Source organism: Macaca fascicularis, chromosome 9 (genome assembly GCF_037993035.2).
Source record: "Macaca fascicularis isolate 582-1 chromosome 9, T2T-MFA8v1.1".
NCBI lineage: Eukaryota > Metazoa > Chordata > Mammalia > Primates > Cercopithecidae > Macaca > Macaca fascicularis.
The window spans coordinates 1,690,550-1,710,610 of record NC_088383.1 but is presented as its reverse complement, the minus strand read 5'-3'; the positions used below and the strand labels follow the sequence as shown (position 1 = coordinate 1,710,610).

Genomic DNA, 20,061 nt, shown 5'->3' with positions numbered 1-20,061 from the left:
CATGAATTGTGTCCATCTCTGAAATTGCTAGAAGAGATTCACTGAAAGAATCAAACCTTCTTGTGTTTTACAAAACTCAGTGCAGACCCAGAATCTCTTTAAAAGTTGCCTGAACTCCCTGTGTTGTTCATAGGATAGGAGCTTGGAGATGGCGTTTTAAAGCCCATGTTCCTGAAAACCTGTGAGACGAACTCCTTGCATTTCCTCTGCAGTGTTACTCCTTCCTCCTGCCTACATGGAGGTTAATCATCCTCTTGCTTCCCAGGGCATCCCACCTGTCCACACTGATTTGCGTTTGTGTTTAGATAGAAGTGCATCCATTTGAAGACACACCTGTATTCTGTTCGAATATACAGCTATGGAGAAAGTGGGTCAAGCCTGAGGGAGGCCATCTGTCAGAGCGTGTTTTGGCAAAAGGAAAACATGAGAAGGAAGCTTGTAACAGAGGCCGAAGTATTGTAGCCTGAGGGCACCAAGTGAGTTCTGTGGACTCCAGCTGTCAGCCCTGATCCCAGTTATGTAACTGTTCAGGAGAGCAGAGCTTTGCGAGATGTGGAAGGGACGTGGCCCACAAAAGGGAAAGGCAGAAATGAAAACCTCACTTTCAATTTTTGAAATAAGGACAGACTCAAAGTGCTTACTTTATGATTTTTAATAGCCTCTCCTATGAAATATTTAGTACTTTTTAGGAGGCAGAGTATTAGATCAAATCCCGGCCAGGCACGGTGGCTCACACCTGTAATCCCAGCACTTCGGGAGGGTGAGGCAGGCAGATTGCTTGAGCTCAGGATTTTGAGACCAGCCTGGGCAGCATGTCAAAACCCTGTCTCTACAAAAAAATATAAAACTTAACCAGGCATGGTGGTGGGCACCAGCTATTCAGGAGGTGGGAGGATCACTTGAGCCCGGGAGGTTGAGGCTGCAGTGAACCAGGATCACACCACTGCACTCTAGCCTGGGTGACAGAGTGAGACCCTGTCTCACAAAAAAAAAAAAAAAAAATCCAATTCTTAGACATCCTGGCAATTATCACTTTTAGTATCATTTTTATTGAAATTTCCAGCCAATATGTTATTTCACATGACTTTCCAGATAACTGACATATCATCATGTACCAAAAGACTTTTTTTTAATTTTCATCATACTTGCTAAAAATTGTTTGATAAACTATTTGTAAAATGAAACAGGGTTTCCATCCACAAAGTGGCCTCCAAAAACATTGATCTTTTCACAGTCCCTCAAATCATCGTGGGTAAACTGAGGCCTCAGAGACCACCAAGGTATGTGTGGTTGGGCCTGTGAGAAACAAACTCACTCATCCAAACCCAAAGAATGGACTCAGAGACCCGGAGAACAGCAAAAGTGGGACTTTTAATGATGGTCTTGCAAGATCGGGTGTCTGATGGGCAGGCACACCCAGCACAGCTTCAACAAGCCATTTAACCCCTCGTGCGCAGGTCCCTCCCCCGGCCCCTCATAGGCTGAGCACTATGAGGTCACAACCTTCCCAGACGTGGCCTATTGGTTGTCGGGCACGGGCTGTAGGTGTTTTCTTTAGGGTTGTCTTGCTGCATTTTATTGCAACCCACAATGCATTGCAATCCCAGTCAGCTCAGGGTATTTGACTTCAGGTATTTGACTTATGACCTAAGTAGCTGGGCAGGCTGACAAGAACAGACAAAACAAGCTATTTCACAGGCTCGTAAACTTTCATCTTAGACTAAACATCTTTGGTTCGGGTGAGGGCAACTAAAGGGGCAGAGGGGTGGGCCAACAAGTAGGTGTCGGCTATCCAAGCAGGGGCCTAGTACGTCCTGTTTTTTTCTGTAGTTTGCTGACCTAAGCCGATTTAAGGCACATTGTCTTGGAAATGGACCACTGTATACATTATTTCCTTCAGGCCTGAGGCTCACAGTTCTGATCCCAGCTTGCAGCTTTCTGGAGCTCTTGTTTTCCCCCTCACTGGTTACTCCCCCTTCATTTTATGTGGATGCAGATCCTCAGTGCAAATCCAAAGCTGGCTCCAAAGGACTTTGTCTTTGAGACTATAATTTTTCTTATTGCAGTGTCTAAGGCTTTTTGATATATTTGAGCTTTCATATCTATAAAATAGGGGGAATAAAAAAGAAAATAGAAATCTTAAGTCCTGATAAGCAGAAGCAGAAGCAGATACACTTTCCTAGCAGGGATCTTCATTTAATATCTACCATCCTCAATTTTCTTCTTTGTAGATTCAACAATTCTTTGAGGCTTGCTTTACATCATTTATTTTCTTGTCCAGTCATGATTTTTGGTTTTTTTTATTTTTTTTAATAATGGGAGTATAATTTACATACAGCAAAATGTACAAACCGCACACATTACAGTCCAAGGACAAATGCATGCACACACGTAGCACATGCCCCATCTAAATACAGCATCTTTTCATTCCACCAGCAGAAGCCCACTTCCACCTGTCCCCCGCAGTCCACACGCCCCCCTCAGAGACGCCCGTGCTCTGCTTTCTCCACGGAGTGCGGAAAGCCTCCTGGAACTTTATGTAAATGGAGCCACACTGCATATTGCTTTTTGTGCCCAGATTTTTTTGCTCAGCATAATGTTTTTGAAATCCATCTATATCATCATGTAAAATTGTAATAGTTCACTCATTTTGTTTTGTTTTACTGAAGAGCAATTCGTTGTATAAATGCACCGCAATTAGTGTATCCACTCTTCTGTTGATGGGCATTTGAGATCTCCCCTGTTTTAAGCTGTGATGAATAGTTTGGATCAATATCCCCATGTGACTCTTTTTGTGAACATATACATTGCATTTATCTTGCGTAAATATCTAGAAGTGGAGGTGGTAATTCGTAGGAAAGGTGTATATTTAACAACCAAGACATTTTCCAAAATTTCTTGAAGTTATTATGCCAAGATCTGAGCTCTGATTTTCCACATGGTTACTGACATGTAGACATGTAGCACTGTCAGCCTTTTATTCTTTTTTTTTTTTTTTTTTTTTTTTGAGTCAGAGTCTCACTCTGTCTGTCCCCCAGGCTGGAGTGCAGTGGCACGATCTCAGCTCATTGCAACCTCTGCCTCCCTGGTTCAAGCGATTCATGAGCCTTAGCCTCCCAAGTAGCTGGGATTGTAGGCACCCACCACCACACCCACACCCAGCTAATTTTTTTGTTTTTTATAGAGATAGAGTTTCACCATGTGGCCCAGGCTGGTCTTTTGGAAGTGCTTATTGGCTATTTGTATATCTTTGTAGTGTCTTTCACAGTGAGGTTTCTGTTCAAGTATGTTGCTGACTTTTTATAAGTGGAGATTTGATATCCTTTATTATTAAGTTGCAAGAGTTTTTGTATTCTGGATACAAACAGTCACCTTGATTGTAAATATGTCATCCCAATCTATCTATTCCTTTTAGCTTAATCACCAGTGTATTTCAACAAGCTGAATTTTTCCAATTTGATGAAAATTAATTTGTCATTTTTTTCTTTTGTAGTTAGTGCTTTCTATCTCCTAGCTAAGAAATCCTTGCCTACATGAAAATCATGAAACTAATCTCCTCAATTTTCTTCTTAAAAATTTATAGTTTTAGCTTTTTCATTTAGGTCTATGATCCATCTTGTGATCATTTTCACATAGGATGTGAGGTGGGGCTCAGAATCATTTTTTTCAATATGTTGTCTAGTTTTCTTAGTACTATTTGTTAAAAAGACTTTCTTTCCTTCATCAACTTGCTTTGGTATCTTTGTTGAAAATCAATTGATCATAGAGACTTGAGACTTGATTCCATTCCTGTTTCCACTGGTACTTATCTAGCCTTATGCCATTACTACATTGTATTTGTTCTGCAGTATCAATATTGTTTAGACTATTCTGGGTCTTTTGCATTTCCATATAAAATTCAAAATTATCTTTCAATTTCAACAAGGGTACTGACTGAGATCGAATCATATCTATAGATAAATTAGGGGACCGTTGATATTGTAACAATATTGAATCTTAGATTCTGTGAAAATGGCATATATTTCTATTTATTTAGGTCTTTTTAAACTTATTTAACAATAGTTTGTAAATATGAGTGTAGGTTTGGCATGTCTTTTTTTTTCTTCAAATTATACCTAAGTATTTTATAACTTTTTGTCCTAAGAGTATTGTTTTTTAATTTAATTTTCTGCTTTTTAAACTGATACATAGAAGCATGCAGACTTTTATATACGTGAATTCACTTATTAGTTCCGGTAGTTGTTTTCATCTTTCCCTGGGAATTTCTACAAATACGATCATGCCATAAGGATAAAGTCAGTTCTACTTCCTTTCCAATCTCTGTGACTTTTATTTTCTTGCCTTGTGACACTAACTAGGACCTCCTGTGCAGTGTTGAATAGAAGTGGTGAAGGCAGACATCCCTGCCTTGTTCCCAATCCCACGAGGAAATCATTCACTTTTTCATCATTAAATATAATACTAGCTATAACTTTTGTATATGTCCTGTATCAATTTAAGGAAATTTTCCTCTAGTCCTTTGTGTGTTGAGAATTTTCATGAAGAACGGGATTTTGTGTCTGTAGACAAATTAGGGGACAATTGATATTACAACAATATTGAATCTTGAATTCTGTGAAAATGGTGTATCCTTCTATTTATTTATCTTTAACTTATTTTAGCAATAGTTTGTAAATATGAGTGTGGAGGTTTGGCATGTGTTTTTCAAATGTTTTTTCTGCATCTATTGAGATGCTATGATTTTTTCCCCCTTTATTATGTAAAGGATGTGATTACATTGATTGATTTTCAAACTGTAAACCAGTCTTGCATTTCAGGATGAACCACGCTGGTTCATGAAACATTAACCTTTTTATATAGGGATGAACTTGATTTGCTAATATTTTGTTAAAAACTCATCTGCTCGTGAGGACCATGAGTCTGTAGGGTTTTTTTTCCTTATAACATCATTGATTGGTTTTGGCTTTAGATTAACATCGGCCTCATCAAATAATTTTGATAGTCACCTCCCCTTCCATTTTTCTAGAAAATTTTGCACAGACTTGGTATAATTTATTCTTTAAATACTTCTTGCAATTCACCAGAGGGAGCTGTCTGAGCCTAGTTTACATGTGAGGGGGTTTTTACTATGAATTAAATTTACTTAATATATATTGCACTCTTCTGGTTTTCTGCTTCTCCATCTGTGAACTTTGACAGTGTGTGCCTTTCAAAGAATGTTCCCATTGCAACTATGTTTTTCACTAACTAGCACACAATAGTTCACATTATTCCCATATTCTTATTTAATGACTGCAGGAACTGTAATAAGATCCCCTTATTTGTTTCTAATTAGATAACATGGAAGTTTTTTCTCCTTTTTCATGATTAATCTAACTTGAGATTTATCAAACCTATTCAAAGAGTCAATTTTTTTGTTTCATTAGAGTTTTTTCCCCTATTGTTTTCCACTTCCTATTTTGACCTCTACTATTAATTTTAGTATTTTCTTCCTCTAACAACTTTGGGTTTGATGTACTCTCTTTTTTTTTCCTTTTTAGCTTTTGACAGTAGAAGTTTAGATAATGTTGGACATTTCTTCTCTTCTAATATAAGCATAAATTTAGAGCTAAAATGTGTCTCTCAGCATTGCTTTAACTATGTTTCACAAATTGAGGTATGTTATACTTTCATTATCACTGAGAATAAAGAGGTTTTAATTTTCCTGTGATTTCTTTTTAACACTTTGGTCACTTACAATGGTGATACTTAATTTCTGAGTATATAGAGATTTTCCATATATGTTTTTGTTATGTATATTTAACATGATTATATTGTGGCCAGAAAATACACTTTTATGATTTCAAACCTATAAAATTTATTGAGACCTTTTTTATTTTGTAGTGTATAGTCCATCTCAACAAATACTCTATACAGTGTTCTATAAATGTAAGTTAGGTCAAGTTAGCTGTTAGCATTCTTCTAATTTTTTGTTCAATACAGCCTTTTTCTCACTACTTGTTCTATCAGTAACTAGGTGAGGAATGTTAAAATCTCAAACTATCATTATATATGTTTCTACCTTCCTTCATTTTTTTAGTTTTTTATTCATGTTGTTTAAAACTCTGTTGAGTGCATAAACACCAACGATTATTATATTATCTTGATGACTTGATCATTATGATATGTCTTTCTTAATCCCTGGCAATATTTCATATTTTGAAAACTACTGCATCTATTGTTAACATAACCATTCCATCTTTCTTAAAATAAGCATTTACATGATGTATCTCTTTCAATTATTTGACTTTTAACCTATCTACATTTTTATATTTGAAGTACATTTTTGTAGCAATCAAAAATATGTTTTGTTTTTTAAATATAATTTGAATATCTCTGCATTTTAATTGGAGTACTTAGTCCATTTACATTTAATGTAATCACTGACATATTTGGATTTAAGTGTACCATATTGCTAATTTTTTTTCAGTTTATTCCATTTATTTGTTTCTCCTTCTTTGCCTTTTTCAACATATCGATCATTTTTAGTATTTTATTTTATCTTCTCTGTTGACTTTTTAGCTATACCTCTTTGTATTATTTTTAGTGACTGATCTAGAGATTAAAGTATGCATGTTTAACTTATCATAGCCAACTACCTCGTGATCAAAGGAAGAAACTTACAACAGAATAATTATATTTACCCCATCCCAAGGTGTGTGCTGCTCTTTTTATATATTTTCTAAATATATAATAAACATTACAGTACACTGTCATTATCTTGTATTTAAAGAGTTAATAGTCTTTTAGCAGAATTCAAATTTGTATTCTGTCATTCTTGTTGCGGTTGCTCTATACGTGAGAGGTCTCGTTTCTCTGGCTACTTTGAAAATACTTTCCCTGTCTTTCGTTTTCAGGAGTTTGGCTGTGCTGATTTGTACAGTCTTCTTCAGGTTTATTCTGTGTAAGTCTGATTGAGATACTTGGGTCTGTGATTTGATGTGTCTTAAAAAATTCAAAACTTTAAAAGTATTATTTAAAGTACATTTTCTACCTTAACAGTTTTTCCATTTTTTTCTCGAATTCCAATTATACATAAATTAGACTGCTTTATATTGCCCAACAGATCATTGAGTCTCTGTCACCTTTTTCACTGTTTCTATTTCTCCCTGTGCTTAGTTTTTATTGTTTCTACTGATCTGCCTTCAAATTTACTGATATGTTTTGTGAAATGACATATCTAATGTGAAACCCATCCAGTAAATTTTTTCATTTCAAATGTTATGTTTTTGAGCTTGAGAATTTTTATTTTATTTATACAGTTTCCATTTCTCTACCAAGATTCCCCATCTATTTACTTATTACGTCCCCTTTATTTTTAAATTCTTAAAAATATTTCTAACATCTATTTAACATCCTTATCTGCTAATTTCAGCATCATTAGATCTTTTTACTTTGACTATATTTTTTTCTGAGGATAGGTCATATTCTCCTTGCTTCTCACATCTAGCAATGTCATTACTATTACTATATCATTATTTGCTGGGCTTTGTGGATACCATGTTGTTGAGAATATGGATTTTGTGGTGTTCTTGAGTTTTCTTCTAGCAGGTAGCTTATTACTGACCAAGGGTAGTTTATTACCGACCAATTTCTAGTTGAAATGATCAACTAGATCATTTCAAAGCTTGTTTTAATTCTTTGTTAGCACATGTTCATGGCAGTTCTTAATCTAGGACTAGAGTATTCCTAGTCCTTAAACATCACCTTTTTACCATCCCAGCTGAATCCTAGCTCTTCAGTGATCTATAATTCTGCCTGATCAGAATGCCAGACTTTCAGCATTGTGCCATCACTTGAATTTTCATTTAGCTCACAGGTCCCCAGCCACTGCTCTCAGTGAGATCTGAGTCTCCCCTTCTCATGTGGGGCTGAGTCACAACCAAATCCAGTGGCCCCACCAGATCTCTGAAGCAGCTGCCTTCTGCCCTCAAATTCTACTTTCCTCAGCAGCACAAGCTTTGGTTTTCACCTTCTCAGCTTACAGTGATGCTTGCTCTTCTTCAAGTCCACTTTTCTACTGCTGAAAAGAGCTTCCGGGTGAGAGGCTTGTGGAGCTGTGGGGTGCACTCACATGCTTTCTTTTTCTCAGGAACAATGGTCACGACTGCCTGGCATCCAAACTCTGAAATCGGTTGTTTCATAGACTTTGTCCAGTTTTGCTGTTGTTTACAATGAGACAGCTGGTGAGCTGCAGCTCCCTCATCCTGGCCAGGCGCTTGTGCATGCATGACCAGCGAGCCTTCCTTCCTGCTCTTTCTAGGACTGTGATGTGGGCTCAAGATCACTTCACACACTCATGTCTTCTCCAGGCTCACTTTGGAGGAGACTATAATGCATTTACCATTTTCCTTCTTGGTTTCAATAGATCAGAAAGAATTTGGTAAGACAGAACTGAAATCTCATTGTGCCCCACTCAGCTAATGTTGTTGAGTCATGGTCCTTAGACCAGGAAAGGTAGAGAACTGGCTCTCCCGCTTCACGATGAGGGAATGTTCCTCTGCACCGTCTGATCCTGGGGCTTTCAGCCAACCCCGATAACTTGTTTATGAATACATTGTATGTGGTTACTTCTGCAGAGAGGAGAGTACATTTGATTTTTCTACAAAATATTAACCAGACCCTAAATTTAAATGCTTTTCATATTTGAATTAAAAACTATTTATTGCACTATTCTTCCTTTTGTGGCCCTAGAAACAAAGATGCTATTCTGATTTTAAAGATATGACAAATGAAACATAAAAGGTTAAATAAAATTTAACAAAGGCAAGGCAAGGAAGAAAAATCCAGAACATTCATCAGACACTACAAGGATAAACTTTACTCAGGCAGGAAAAGATAGGAAGATGAAGATCTCCTCAAGTAGCCTTTGCTCAGTGCGGAAGGCAACTGCAGCCTAGAAGCCTGGGACGTGCTGAGGACCTTATAGATAGTCCTGGGCACATCCACTAACTTCTCAATGTCTCAGATTCTTTACCTGGAATAAATACGTCAAGAAAGCTAAGACGTGTCCCAGTGATTATGCAGTGTGACTAATGACGAAGTAACCACGTATCCTCAATATGTGCAGTTATTTTGATTTTGCAAAGTACACTAACACCTAATACTTCAACCACATGTTCTTAAAACCTGATAATTCACATCAAGCATTCTGGGGAAGGCCATGAATTCAGGGGACTCGTGATATTGAATGAAAAACTGCTGGCATAGCCACAAGTGCCTTTCAGGGAAAATAAGCCATTGCTTTTCTCTATCTCACTCAAGGATAATCCTCACCCCAAGATGTTAACACGAAACAATAAGTAGACTATTAACTCAGGACATTTTATTTCTAAACAAGAAGATTAGGACATCTGAAAATACCTACAAATTATTCCAGTGGGTGTCTCTTTCCCTCAGCCCTGACAGTGTCGTAGTTCTCCCAAACTGTTATAATGTGAAAAACCGGCGATAACCACAGAGCCTCAGTGCTGCAGAGGCCACAACTGCAATTCACAGCCGTACGTGGTTCCGGGCAAGGGCTTCTGTGCCCTCCAGATGCTCACCCAGATGCCCCTAAAATACATAAAACTGCTTCAAGTAAATGCTGCTTATTCCACAGTGAGTAACAAGATTTATAAAGCAAGTGTCCTGGAACTTTCAAGCCATGCATTAAAAACAGCCATCGACCTTTCCTGAAAACTCTTGACTCTTAGACCAGGGCTGGCCCCGGGTCACTGCATCCTCCGGGTCAGCTTCCAGCTGGTCCATATTCGATAATGGGAGCCCAAGCTCAAGAACCCAGGATGTGAGCAGCTGAGGCGTGGAGACTGCCCAGCCGACCCCTGACGTTTTTAGAGGAACAGCCAGCCAGCCCAGCCCGCTCTTCTAGGCGTTACCCAGAGGGTGGGGAGGCAGCGGCAGCATGGGGCGCCCTGCGATGCAGCTTCTCCGGCACACCCAAAAGGTCCAGAATGGAGGCACAAAAAAAAAAAAAAAAAAGTATGGCTTCCTTTTTTCATCAGAAGCTTGAGTAAAACCAGATTTTCAAAAGATGACAATGAAAAACATGCAAAAAATCGAATTATCTGAATATCAGAGTTCTACTCATATTGAACTAATAGAATATAGATCAGATCCCAAAGGGACAATGGGTTCGGAGGAAACCGCAAAGAGAGGCCCTGAAGCCAAAGAACTTCTGTCGTACTTTTTCTGTATTAAAAATGGAATTCTTCACGTCCTTTTCCAAGAACATTCTAAAGACGCGGTCTGCCCTTTCTTAGAAATAATCGCTTCTCTCCCAGAGCTTACGTGCCTTCACGGTGATTGCAGAGCATAGCTGGAATTTCAGGTGTACTTGTTAGCAATAGATAAGTGTTAGCAATACTGCTGGCTTTCTGTTTCCTTTGCTTTAGTTCGGTTGCTCAAGCTGTCCCATGAAATCTAAAGTCCGCTGCACTAGCGGAAAGAAAAGTTGGTTAGGCACAACTGGGAGTGTCAGAGAAAATACAGGACACCCAGTTACATTTGATTTTGTTTTGCCGTTGTTTTTTACGTGCTTCTTTTAATTTTAAAATGTTTAATTGACAAATAAAAGTTGAATATATTCAAGGTGTACAATGTGATGATTTGATATATATGTTGTGTAATGATGATCACCACAAATTAATTAACACATCTGTCACCAGCCATAGTTACCATTGTGGGGGATGAGGATGCTTAAAATCTGCTCTCTTATCCCATGTCAAGTGGACAATATGTGTTATTAGCCAGAGTCCCCATGCGGCACATTAAGACTCCAAAACTCATTCATCCTAGGAAGTTTGTACCTTAGACCAACATCTCCTCACTCTCTCCCTTCTCCCCTCACCCCATGGACCCTGGCAGCCACCATGCTACTCTGCTTCTATGAATTCAACTTTTTTTAGATTCCACATATGAGAGAGATCATGCGCTAGTATTTGTCTTTCTATGCCTGGCTTATTTCCCTTAGGATGAGGTCCTCCAGTTTCATGCACGCTCATTGCAAATGGCAGGATTTCCCTTTTTTTAAGGCTGCCTAATCTTCTGTTGCTTGGCTGTACTGCATTTCACTCATCCACTCATCCACTGAGGACACTTGAGCTGCTTCCACCTCTAGGCTCTGGTGCACGATGCTGCCGTGGATATGAGGGTGCAGTTATCTCTCTGAGTTTCAATTATTTGGGCATTGACCTGCCGGTTACCCTGTTTCACATCCTCAGAGGGCTCTCATTTCTCCGTGTCCTCACCAACACATTATTTTCTGATTTTGCTTTGTTTTTCTAATAGCCATCCTAATGGGTGTGAGATGATATTTCATTGTGGTTTGGATTTGCATTTCCCTAATGATTAGTGATGTTGATTACATTTCCATGTGCTTATTGACATTAGTACATCTTCCTTGGAGAAATTTCTATTGAAGTCCTTTGCCTTCCACTGAATTTCAGATAAACCATGAATAAGGTTTTTAAGTATATATATGTGTGTGTGTGTATATACATATATATATATGTACACAGATATATATTTGTGTGTGTGTCCCACACAATATTAGAAATGCCTATATACCAAAAAATTATCTGTTTATGTAAAACTCAATTTTAACTGGATATCCTGAATTTTTATTTGATAAATCTAGCAACATCAGAAAGTAAAAACTTTGATAGATCTAAAACAATCCTTAAATATCTTACGATTTTGCTAAAGTAAAGTCTGGAATAGTTTAGTGCACTTGTGTGAGTGTTTGGCTGGTAGCCTTACTTTATTAAAAATGTAATTTCATCTTGAGATCCTCCAGACTAAATCATTTGAGCTTCACACTCTTAGTGTAACATTATTGGACTCCCTTAATGAAATTATAACTCAAGCAAGATATTTCATTCTCTTGTAGTAAATTAGTTTGGGCTGCGAGGGTTTAGAAGAGCAAACCCTTCCCTGGTTTATTCTTGTTTGGTAGAACAAAGAAGGCACAGGCATTTTATATTTGAGTTATTTATTGTTCTCTCTGTTGCCCGTCCCTACTGGAAACAACAGCTGTTAACGGGCTCCCGAATGAATTTCAGTGTGAACTCTCCTGGCCTCTGAAAACCTTGGCTAAGGAGAAAACAGGCTCAGCTTCAAAAGAAAAAGAGCCAGTTTCAGGCTGGGTCTGGATGCCTGAAGGCCAAGGGCAGATGAAACCAGCAGCTCATGTTTTCTTGAGAAATTACACTTCAGGGAGATATACAGTGCCATGGTGGGGCACCTGTGGACAGCTGTCCTCATTACAGGGTGATGTAAACTCAGTGACCTCCTGGGAAATCCCGCCCGTGGGTGTCCACAGCTTCCGAAGGAGAGGGAAGGATCCCGCGTAGCAAAGTAGCCGATCCCACAGCCAGTGCCCTGGAACTTGGACGGCAGGGACGCTAGGACACGCTTCTGTCGTACTCTGCACCGTGTTGCATGAGCAACGCTGAGATTTCCACCTGGGGCCTCTTAATCAATGAGGTCCAGGTTCATAATGGCACATGCGAACCGTGTAGACTGGAGGACGTCTGGGAGCCAGGGGCTCCCTGTGCTCTGTCTCTGTTGGTGTCTCCTCTGCAGTGCAGTGAGTTCTACGTGTGGACCAATACTCCCCAGTGCAGTGGTTTAATTTAGGTGGTGGAAATCTCCAAAATAAGGAGCTTTTCTTTCGGATCCCTTTATTAGTCATTTTTATTTCTCTCAATCATACCTCGAACCCACCATTCCTTAATCTCGCTATTGATGAAATAAATTGCTGAGACCATGGGAGTAAAACAGCATACTTTATTGGTGAGGAGTGGCATTTCCTGGTTGGATCTGTTTCCACAATCGTGCTGCACTCTGAGTGGTGGGGACCCAGGAGGCAAGACCTGCTTGGCCTTTGCTCACCCGGCCACAGGCTTCAGGCAGAGGCAGTCCCTGGAATTCCAGCCACCGTATTGAGGACGCTTGGCCATTTCTGGGAGGACTGCGTGCTCTGCCCACACCACTAGCTCCCTCCTCCCCTCCTCTACTTCTGCCAAACGCCCGCTAAGTGACAGGTCCTTTATTTTTAATGCATGTCAAGCCCAGAAAGCAAATTCTGCACTAATAGTGAAAGATAGTCTTGGCTTTATTTGCACCATTCTCTTTTAATTGTGAGATCGTTTTACTTGTTTTAGCCCATCTCTGTGAAATGATCTCGACGGAAGGCTCTGCCCTACCCGGGATCTTGTAAACAGATGCAAGGTTGCTACCCTGGAGACAGCTGCTTAAAGTTTTAAGGGACTTGGGCAAGGTGAAGGGAGATGCCAAAATAAGAGAAGGAGAAAGACGGAAATCGTAGAATTTTAAATTGAGTGGAGAAAGGAATTTGATAAAATGCTGTCAGATATTCTATAAAAGACTGAACCAGAATGAAATGGCTGAAACCAAAGTGACCTTTCCACGTCCCTTGTCCAACCTTCAGTAATAAGAACTTCTAAAAGCATTGCGTTTTTCTGAAACTCCATGTCAAAAGTGCATTTCCTGCTCTTCTCTTTCCAGATAAAGTAAGCATATTGTCAACCTTCCTCGCTCCCTTCAAGCACCTGAGTCCTGGCACCACAAACACAGAGGATGAAGACACCCTAAGTAAGCAGCTTCCTTTCCCCAAAGTGCACAAAGGCCCCCGTATTCTGTGTGCAGGGGTCCCCCGCTGTCCCCAAACCCTGAGATACCTGGAGTCATCTGGGAGGGTCTGTTTGTCTTACCTGGAGAGACAGTGTCTGCTCTCAGTCCCCTACAGAATCCCCATCTTCCCTGCAGTCCCACCTGCATCTGCAATCCTATCCTCACTTGGAATCCTTTTCATTTGAAGGTCTCACCCGAATCCTATCTCCACCTACAATCCTGTCTTCATCTGAGGTCCTATCCTTACCTGGAGTCCTACTGTAATCTGCAGTCCCACCCTCACCTGCAGTCTCATCTGCACCTGCAGTCCCACCCTCACCTGGAATCTTACCCACACCTGTAGTCCCATCCTCACCTGTGATCCCATCCGCACTTTCAGAGTCATCCTCACCTGGAATCCTATCCTCACCTGCAGTCTCACCCTCACCTGCAGTCCCATCTTCACCTGCAGTCCCACCCTCACCTGGAATCTTACCCGCACCTGCAGTCCCACCCTCACCTGTAGTCCCATCTTCACCTGTGATCCCATCCTCACTTTCAGAGTCATCCTCACCTGGAATCCTATCCTCACCTGCAGTCCCACCCTCACCTGCAATCCCATCTTCACCTGTGGCCCCATCCTCACTTTCAGTGTCATCCTCACCTGAAATCCTATCCTATCCTCACCTGTGCTCCCACCCTCATCTGGAAACTTAGTCTCACCGGCAGTCCCCTCCTTACCTGCAGTCTCATCCTCACCTGTGGCATTTCCTGGTTGGATCTGTTTCCAACCTGGTTGGTCCCATTCTCATCTTCAGTTCCATCCTTAATTGGAATCTTAGTCTTCCCTGGAGTCTCATCCTCACCAGGAATCCCTTCCTTACCAAAAGGGCAGGAAAGTGTCAGTAATGTCTGTGGGACTGAGAACCCTAGGGATTCCAAGAAATTAACCAGTTTTCTTGGACTGTTCTCTCCTCTCCTTCCTTTGTTTTTTCATCAAACCAGAAAGAGCAATGGTCATGGTGTCTTAGAGCATTGTTTGTACAAGTATTTAATAAGGAAAGGGCTGGATAGGAGCCCCTCCTGTGCAAACATTTCTGGCACATGAAATTGGAAAGGGGCCAAGGAGACTCCTCAGGATGGCACCAGGCTGGTTTAGGAAAGGGATCTGAGCAGCGTCTCGGGAGCTGACTGTGGGGGTGAGGATCCGGGAGTGTGTGGCTGCAGGAGCTGGCCTCTATGTTCACAGCAAATTGTCAGGCATTTAACAAAGAGGACAAGACATTCCAGACCATGTGAACAGCTCCTCAAATTTTAACACAACCTGGCAGATGGATCCTTTTTCAACCAGGAAGAGGTCAGCACACTCCTGTTGTCGTGGGATGGGGAGGAGGTGAGGTGACCCTGGGATTGCTGGTCAGACCAACAAGAGGCAGTGGGAAGGGTCTGCAAGGGACTCCGTGCACTTTGCCATCAGCCTGGGAAACACAGCCCTTCCCAGACAGCATGATAATTAACCGCACTGGAAATGGAGGTTTTTCAGCAAAAGCAGAATCACAGTCTTTTGGTGTCAGGACCAGAGTGAAGGTCAATGCCCTCTCTTGGACCCCTTCTCTTCTAGATGTGGAAGGAGCATGTTAGGAGGAGGATGTGCTGGCACTAGGGAGGGCTCGGCCCAGACTCCGTGCTCCCTCCCCAGCACAGCTTGAGACTCAAGCCAAGCTTTGACACAGGTCGCTTCTGTTCTCTGGTGACCCAAACTGGAAAATTTCCAGATGAGTCCATTTATTGATCACTACTTCTGAAATCCGGGATAGAGAAAGTAAAAAGCACACACCAGGCATGTGCATGTGTGCATACACACACCCCCCAGGGGTGCACACAAACACACACACTCCAAGAGCACACGAGCACACAGCCCCCAGGAGCACACACCCCCCACCCAAGCTGAGCGTGACATGTGGACCTGGAAACACCTGGGAAGGGGAAGTTCACTGTTTCCTCCTCCTCCACACCTGGAGGTGCTGGGATCCTGGCTGGAGCTGGCCTCCCTCAGGAGAAAAAGAAATGAAGCTTCAGCAAGGGCCAGAGGACATCTGCGGTGCGGAGCGAATGGTTTCTACCTTACAGAGGTGCAGCAACCACCTTTCTGTAGCAACCAGAGGCCCAGACCTGGAGAAATAAACCGCCTGGCCACTGGGAAAATTATTGCTCTGCCCCTGAGATTCCTGAGAGAGGGACGTCCCCACCCGACGTAGGAGCTTCTCCTTCCCCCTGCCCCCCGTAAGAACCCCCACAGCAGGCAATGAGAAGAGGAGACGGCCTGACGAGGCCAAGACTTTCTGGACTTTCCGGAAGCCTTTCATGCTCTGTCCTGGCAGCCAAGCTGCCTTGGGCTATAAACATTACCTCTCAGAGCCTCCACGCTAATGGGTAGAAACTTAGAGGTAACAATAACTTTAAATTATTTATGGTAGTTAAAATGCTCTTGAAATGCTTGAGAAGTCTCATTTTCAATCAATCAACTAGTTGCTCCCCTTTGTGTAGATGCTGTTTATTTACTTTCTTTTCATAGATTGTTCAAAGACAAACCTGCAAATGAATCAGCCCTCCCTTCATAGCTCCCTGCGGCACCGCCAGCTCGGCCTTTGCTCGGCCTTATCCATTTGTAATCCAGATACACGGGAAGGTAGAAAAAGATGTGTGTGTGTGTGTGTGTGTGTGTGTGTTGTGATGTGTGTTCATGCATGTGGCATGTGTGGTGTGTGGGGAAGTGCACATGTGTGTGGGGTGAGTTCACGTGCATATGTGTCATGTGTGTATGTGTGCATGTGTGTGCACAGGTGTGTGTGTATGCATGTGTGTGGTGTGTGAGTCTGTGCACGTGTGTGCATGTGTGTTGTGTGTGTGCATGTGGCATGTGTGCCGAGTGTCGTATGTGCACATGTGTGATGTGAGTCTGTGCATGTGTGTGGTGTGTGCACATGTGTATGCATGTGTGTGGTGTGTGAGTCTGTGCACATGTGTGCGTGTGTGTGGTGTGTGTACGTGTGTGTGCATGTGTGTGGCATGTGAGTCTGTGCAGTGTGTGCATGTGTGTGGCATGTGAGTCTGTGCAGTGTGTGCATGTGTGTGGTGTGTGAGTCTGTGTACGTGTGTGCATGTGTGTGGTGTGTGCACGTGTGTGTGTGCATGTGTGTGGCATGTGTGTGCATGTGTGTGGTGTGTGTACGTGTGTGGCATGTGTGTGCATGTGTATGGTGTGTGTACGTGTGTGCATGTGTGTGGTGTGTGTCTGTGCATGTGTGCATATGTGTTGTGTGTGCATGCATGTGGCATGTGTGCAGTGTGGTATGTGCACATGTGTGTGATGTGTGAGTCTGTGCATGTGTGTGCATGTGTGTGGTGTGTGAGTCTGTGCACGTGTGTGCATGTGTGTGGTGTGTATACGTGTGTGTGCAAGTGTGTGGCATGTGAGTCTGTGCAGGTGTGTGCATGTGTGTGGTGTGTGTGTGCACGTGTGTGCATGTGTGTGATGTGTGAGTCTGTGCAGGTGTGTGCATGTGTGTGCTGTGTGCATGCATGTGGCATGTGTGCCGAGTGTGGTATGTGCGTATGTGTGTGGCATGTATGTGCATGTGTGTGGTGTGTGTATGTGTGTGTGCATGTGTGTGGCATGTGAGTATGTGCATGAGTGTGGTGTGTGTACGTGTGTGTGCATGTGTGTGGTGTGACTCTGTGCACGTGTGTGCATGTGTGTGGTGTGTGCATGCATGTGGCATGTGTGCCAAGTGTGCTATGTGCACATGTGTGTGGTGTGTGTCTCTGCACGTGTGTGCATATGTGTGATGTGTGTCTGTGCACATGTGTGCATGTGTGTAGTGTGTGAGTCTGTGCACATGTGCACAGGTGTGTGGTGTGTGTCTGTGCACGTCAGTGCACGCACATATGTCAGGAGCGAGGGTGGGTGGTAGGAGCACACATGACCTTGCCCTGCCTCCTCCCGTCTCCCGTGTTTCACGCCCTGTGAGTCTATGTGTCTGTGGGCTCCGATACGAGGACCGCTCCCATCCCACCTGGCATGTGTTCCACCTTTGGGGAATCCCATGTGCTTCCCTGTGGATGCTGGGTGCCCACAACCTCACAGGATCATGGCTTTTGTCTGGGGCCGAGCGCCCCTCATCTAAGGGTGCGGAGCGGGGGACAGGCTCGCAGGGCACACACCACGCCCTGTACCTGCGGGAAGTGGGCCTGGGAGCCGCACCTGGAAGCCCATCACCCATAGGCTGGTCTTGGCTGAGTGGACTGAACAACTCCACGTTTGTAAGGCGTGTCTGCCTGGGGCGGTTAACTCTGAGGAGCTGTCTCTTCCAACGCTGAGCAGTCATGAGTTCCTGCCATCTGGTCACTGTCAACTCTCTGCTGACCACTGCGCAGAGGGTGGGATCCAACCCAGTTCTGACCAGGTGAGCCCAAGGCTGCCCGGCACAAAGACGGCCCTGGGCCCTGGAGCTGTGCCGGAAAGAGGTCTCCCGACAGCCGCACCTGCTCCTTCCTGAGTCCCACACACCACGGGTCCAGCCCCGTGGGGTCCTGCGTGATGAGTCTTTGAAGGAGGCCCTTCTGCAGCTGCCCAGCCTGCCAGTGTCCACTCCGCAAATGCCAGGAGCCACTGCCTCCCACCCCCGGCCCCAGCCTGCCTCCTGCCGCTTACAGAACCTCTGCTGTGCCCTGGAGAACCCAGGCACCTGCCTTCGCGTCCCTCAGCGGGGATTCATGGAGGGAAAAGAGCTGCTCGGCCGCAGAATAACCTTCACCAGGAACAACATTATCTCTTCCAATGTAGCGTGGCGTGCCGCCTGGCTGGCTCCCAGGAGCCCGTCTGACCCGCAGACACGCAGCGTCATTATTAGTGATGCGGGCGGTCCCAATGCCGCCGCACAGGGGAAGCTGGGCGTGCAAACGGCCCAGCAGAGGACCGACAGCGGGAGCCAGAGGAGAGGACGCCTGAGCTCTGGAGCAAGCGCAGCCCTGCACTCCGCGGACGGGGGGTGGACGGAGGGCGGACAGGGGGCGGACGGGGGGCGGACGGGGGGCGGACGGGGGGCGGATGGAGGGCCAGCAGACCCACCAGGCCCGGCCCCACCCGCACCTGCTCTCCGCCTATGAAGAGCAGCAGCCTAGGCCATCCGGCTTTGCACGGCCAGAACAGCTTTCACTTGGAAAGCAAAAGTTTCACCACAGTCATGACAATATAAAACGTTGGGCTTTCTCCACCAAATGCTGTCCTGTAACGCATGAAAACTTTAAACTTAGCACATTTCCGGACACTGTATCAAACAAGGTCATTCGCGTTTGAGGCTCAGGAGAACGCCCGTGAGAGAAGTGGATGGAAATCATTTCATTTTGCATTTTCCCATGCAGATGCCTCCCTGAGTTTTCAAATTGCTCATCATCATCCTATTACTGTGGTTTGTGGTATTTATCTAATAGTTCCAATTATTTGCCTGCTTTTATCTAATTTCTACAGTGGAAGGATATGTGCAGCTCTCTGAAAACCTGGTGCCTCACAAAGACCTCAGAGAAGCCACAGTTCACAGATGCCTCATTCTAGGAGGTCTCCAGAATGAGGTTCTTGGCTGGGGTGCAGAGGCAGCAGGACATACCAGGGTGTGGGCGGCCGGGATGCCACCCACGGAGTCTCACTGGAAGTGGGTTTCATTAGGAAAGGTGCGTGGAGTCCACATCAGGAATTTTCCAGGGAGAAGAAGTGTGGTGTGAGCCCCATTGGGGGCAAGAGGGCAGGGGAGCTGCGCTGTCCCCCCAGGGCCACCATGCCATCCTGCTTTCTGCCTAGCTCACTGCCATTTCCCACCGGACTGATGTAGGTGTGCACACAAATGCACACACACACATGCACACAAAGTATACATAATGCACACACACATGCATACACACAGTCACACTTACATGCACACATGCACAATTACATATACACTCACAGGCACATGCTCAGGCACACACTCATACACGCACTAGTTACGTTACACACTCAGGCACTGTTTACCAGCTGGAGCCCTCCAGGGGTTGATAAGAATCTGTTTCCAGTCTGAGTGAGTGACTCTGAGGAACCTTAACAAAGGAGGGGTGTGTGTGTGTGTGCGTGTGTGTGTGTGTGTGTCAGAGATAGAGACAGACACAGCGAGACAAAGACAGGGAGAGACACGGAGACAAACAGAGTGATATTCTTCTCTTCTGTTCTTCTCAGAATGCTTTGGCTAGTTGGGATCTGTTTCGATTCCATGTGAACTTTAGGATTGCTTTTTCTAATTCTGTGAAAAATAACTTTGGCCATTTGACAGGGGGATGGCGTTGAGTCTACTAGTG

General features: G+C 43.7%; 1 protein-coding gene across 1 annotated transcript in view; it reads left to right on the top strand.

Annotated features, from left to right (window-relative positions):
* The window catches only part of ADARB2 (adenosine deaminase RNA specific B2 (inactive)), a 527,763-nt gene that overhangs the window by 339,551 nt on the left and 168,151 nt on the right, over positions 1 to 20,061 (top strand). The window contains exon 2 of the mRNA XM_005564500.5: positions 13,570 to 13,656. Within this exon, the coding sequence (XP_005564557.2) occupies positions 13,570 to 13,656 (87 nt within the window). The remainder of the gene's footprint in view (positions 1 to 13,569; positions 13,657 to 20,061) is intronic.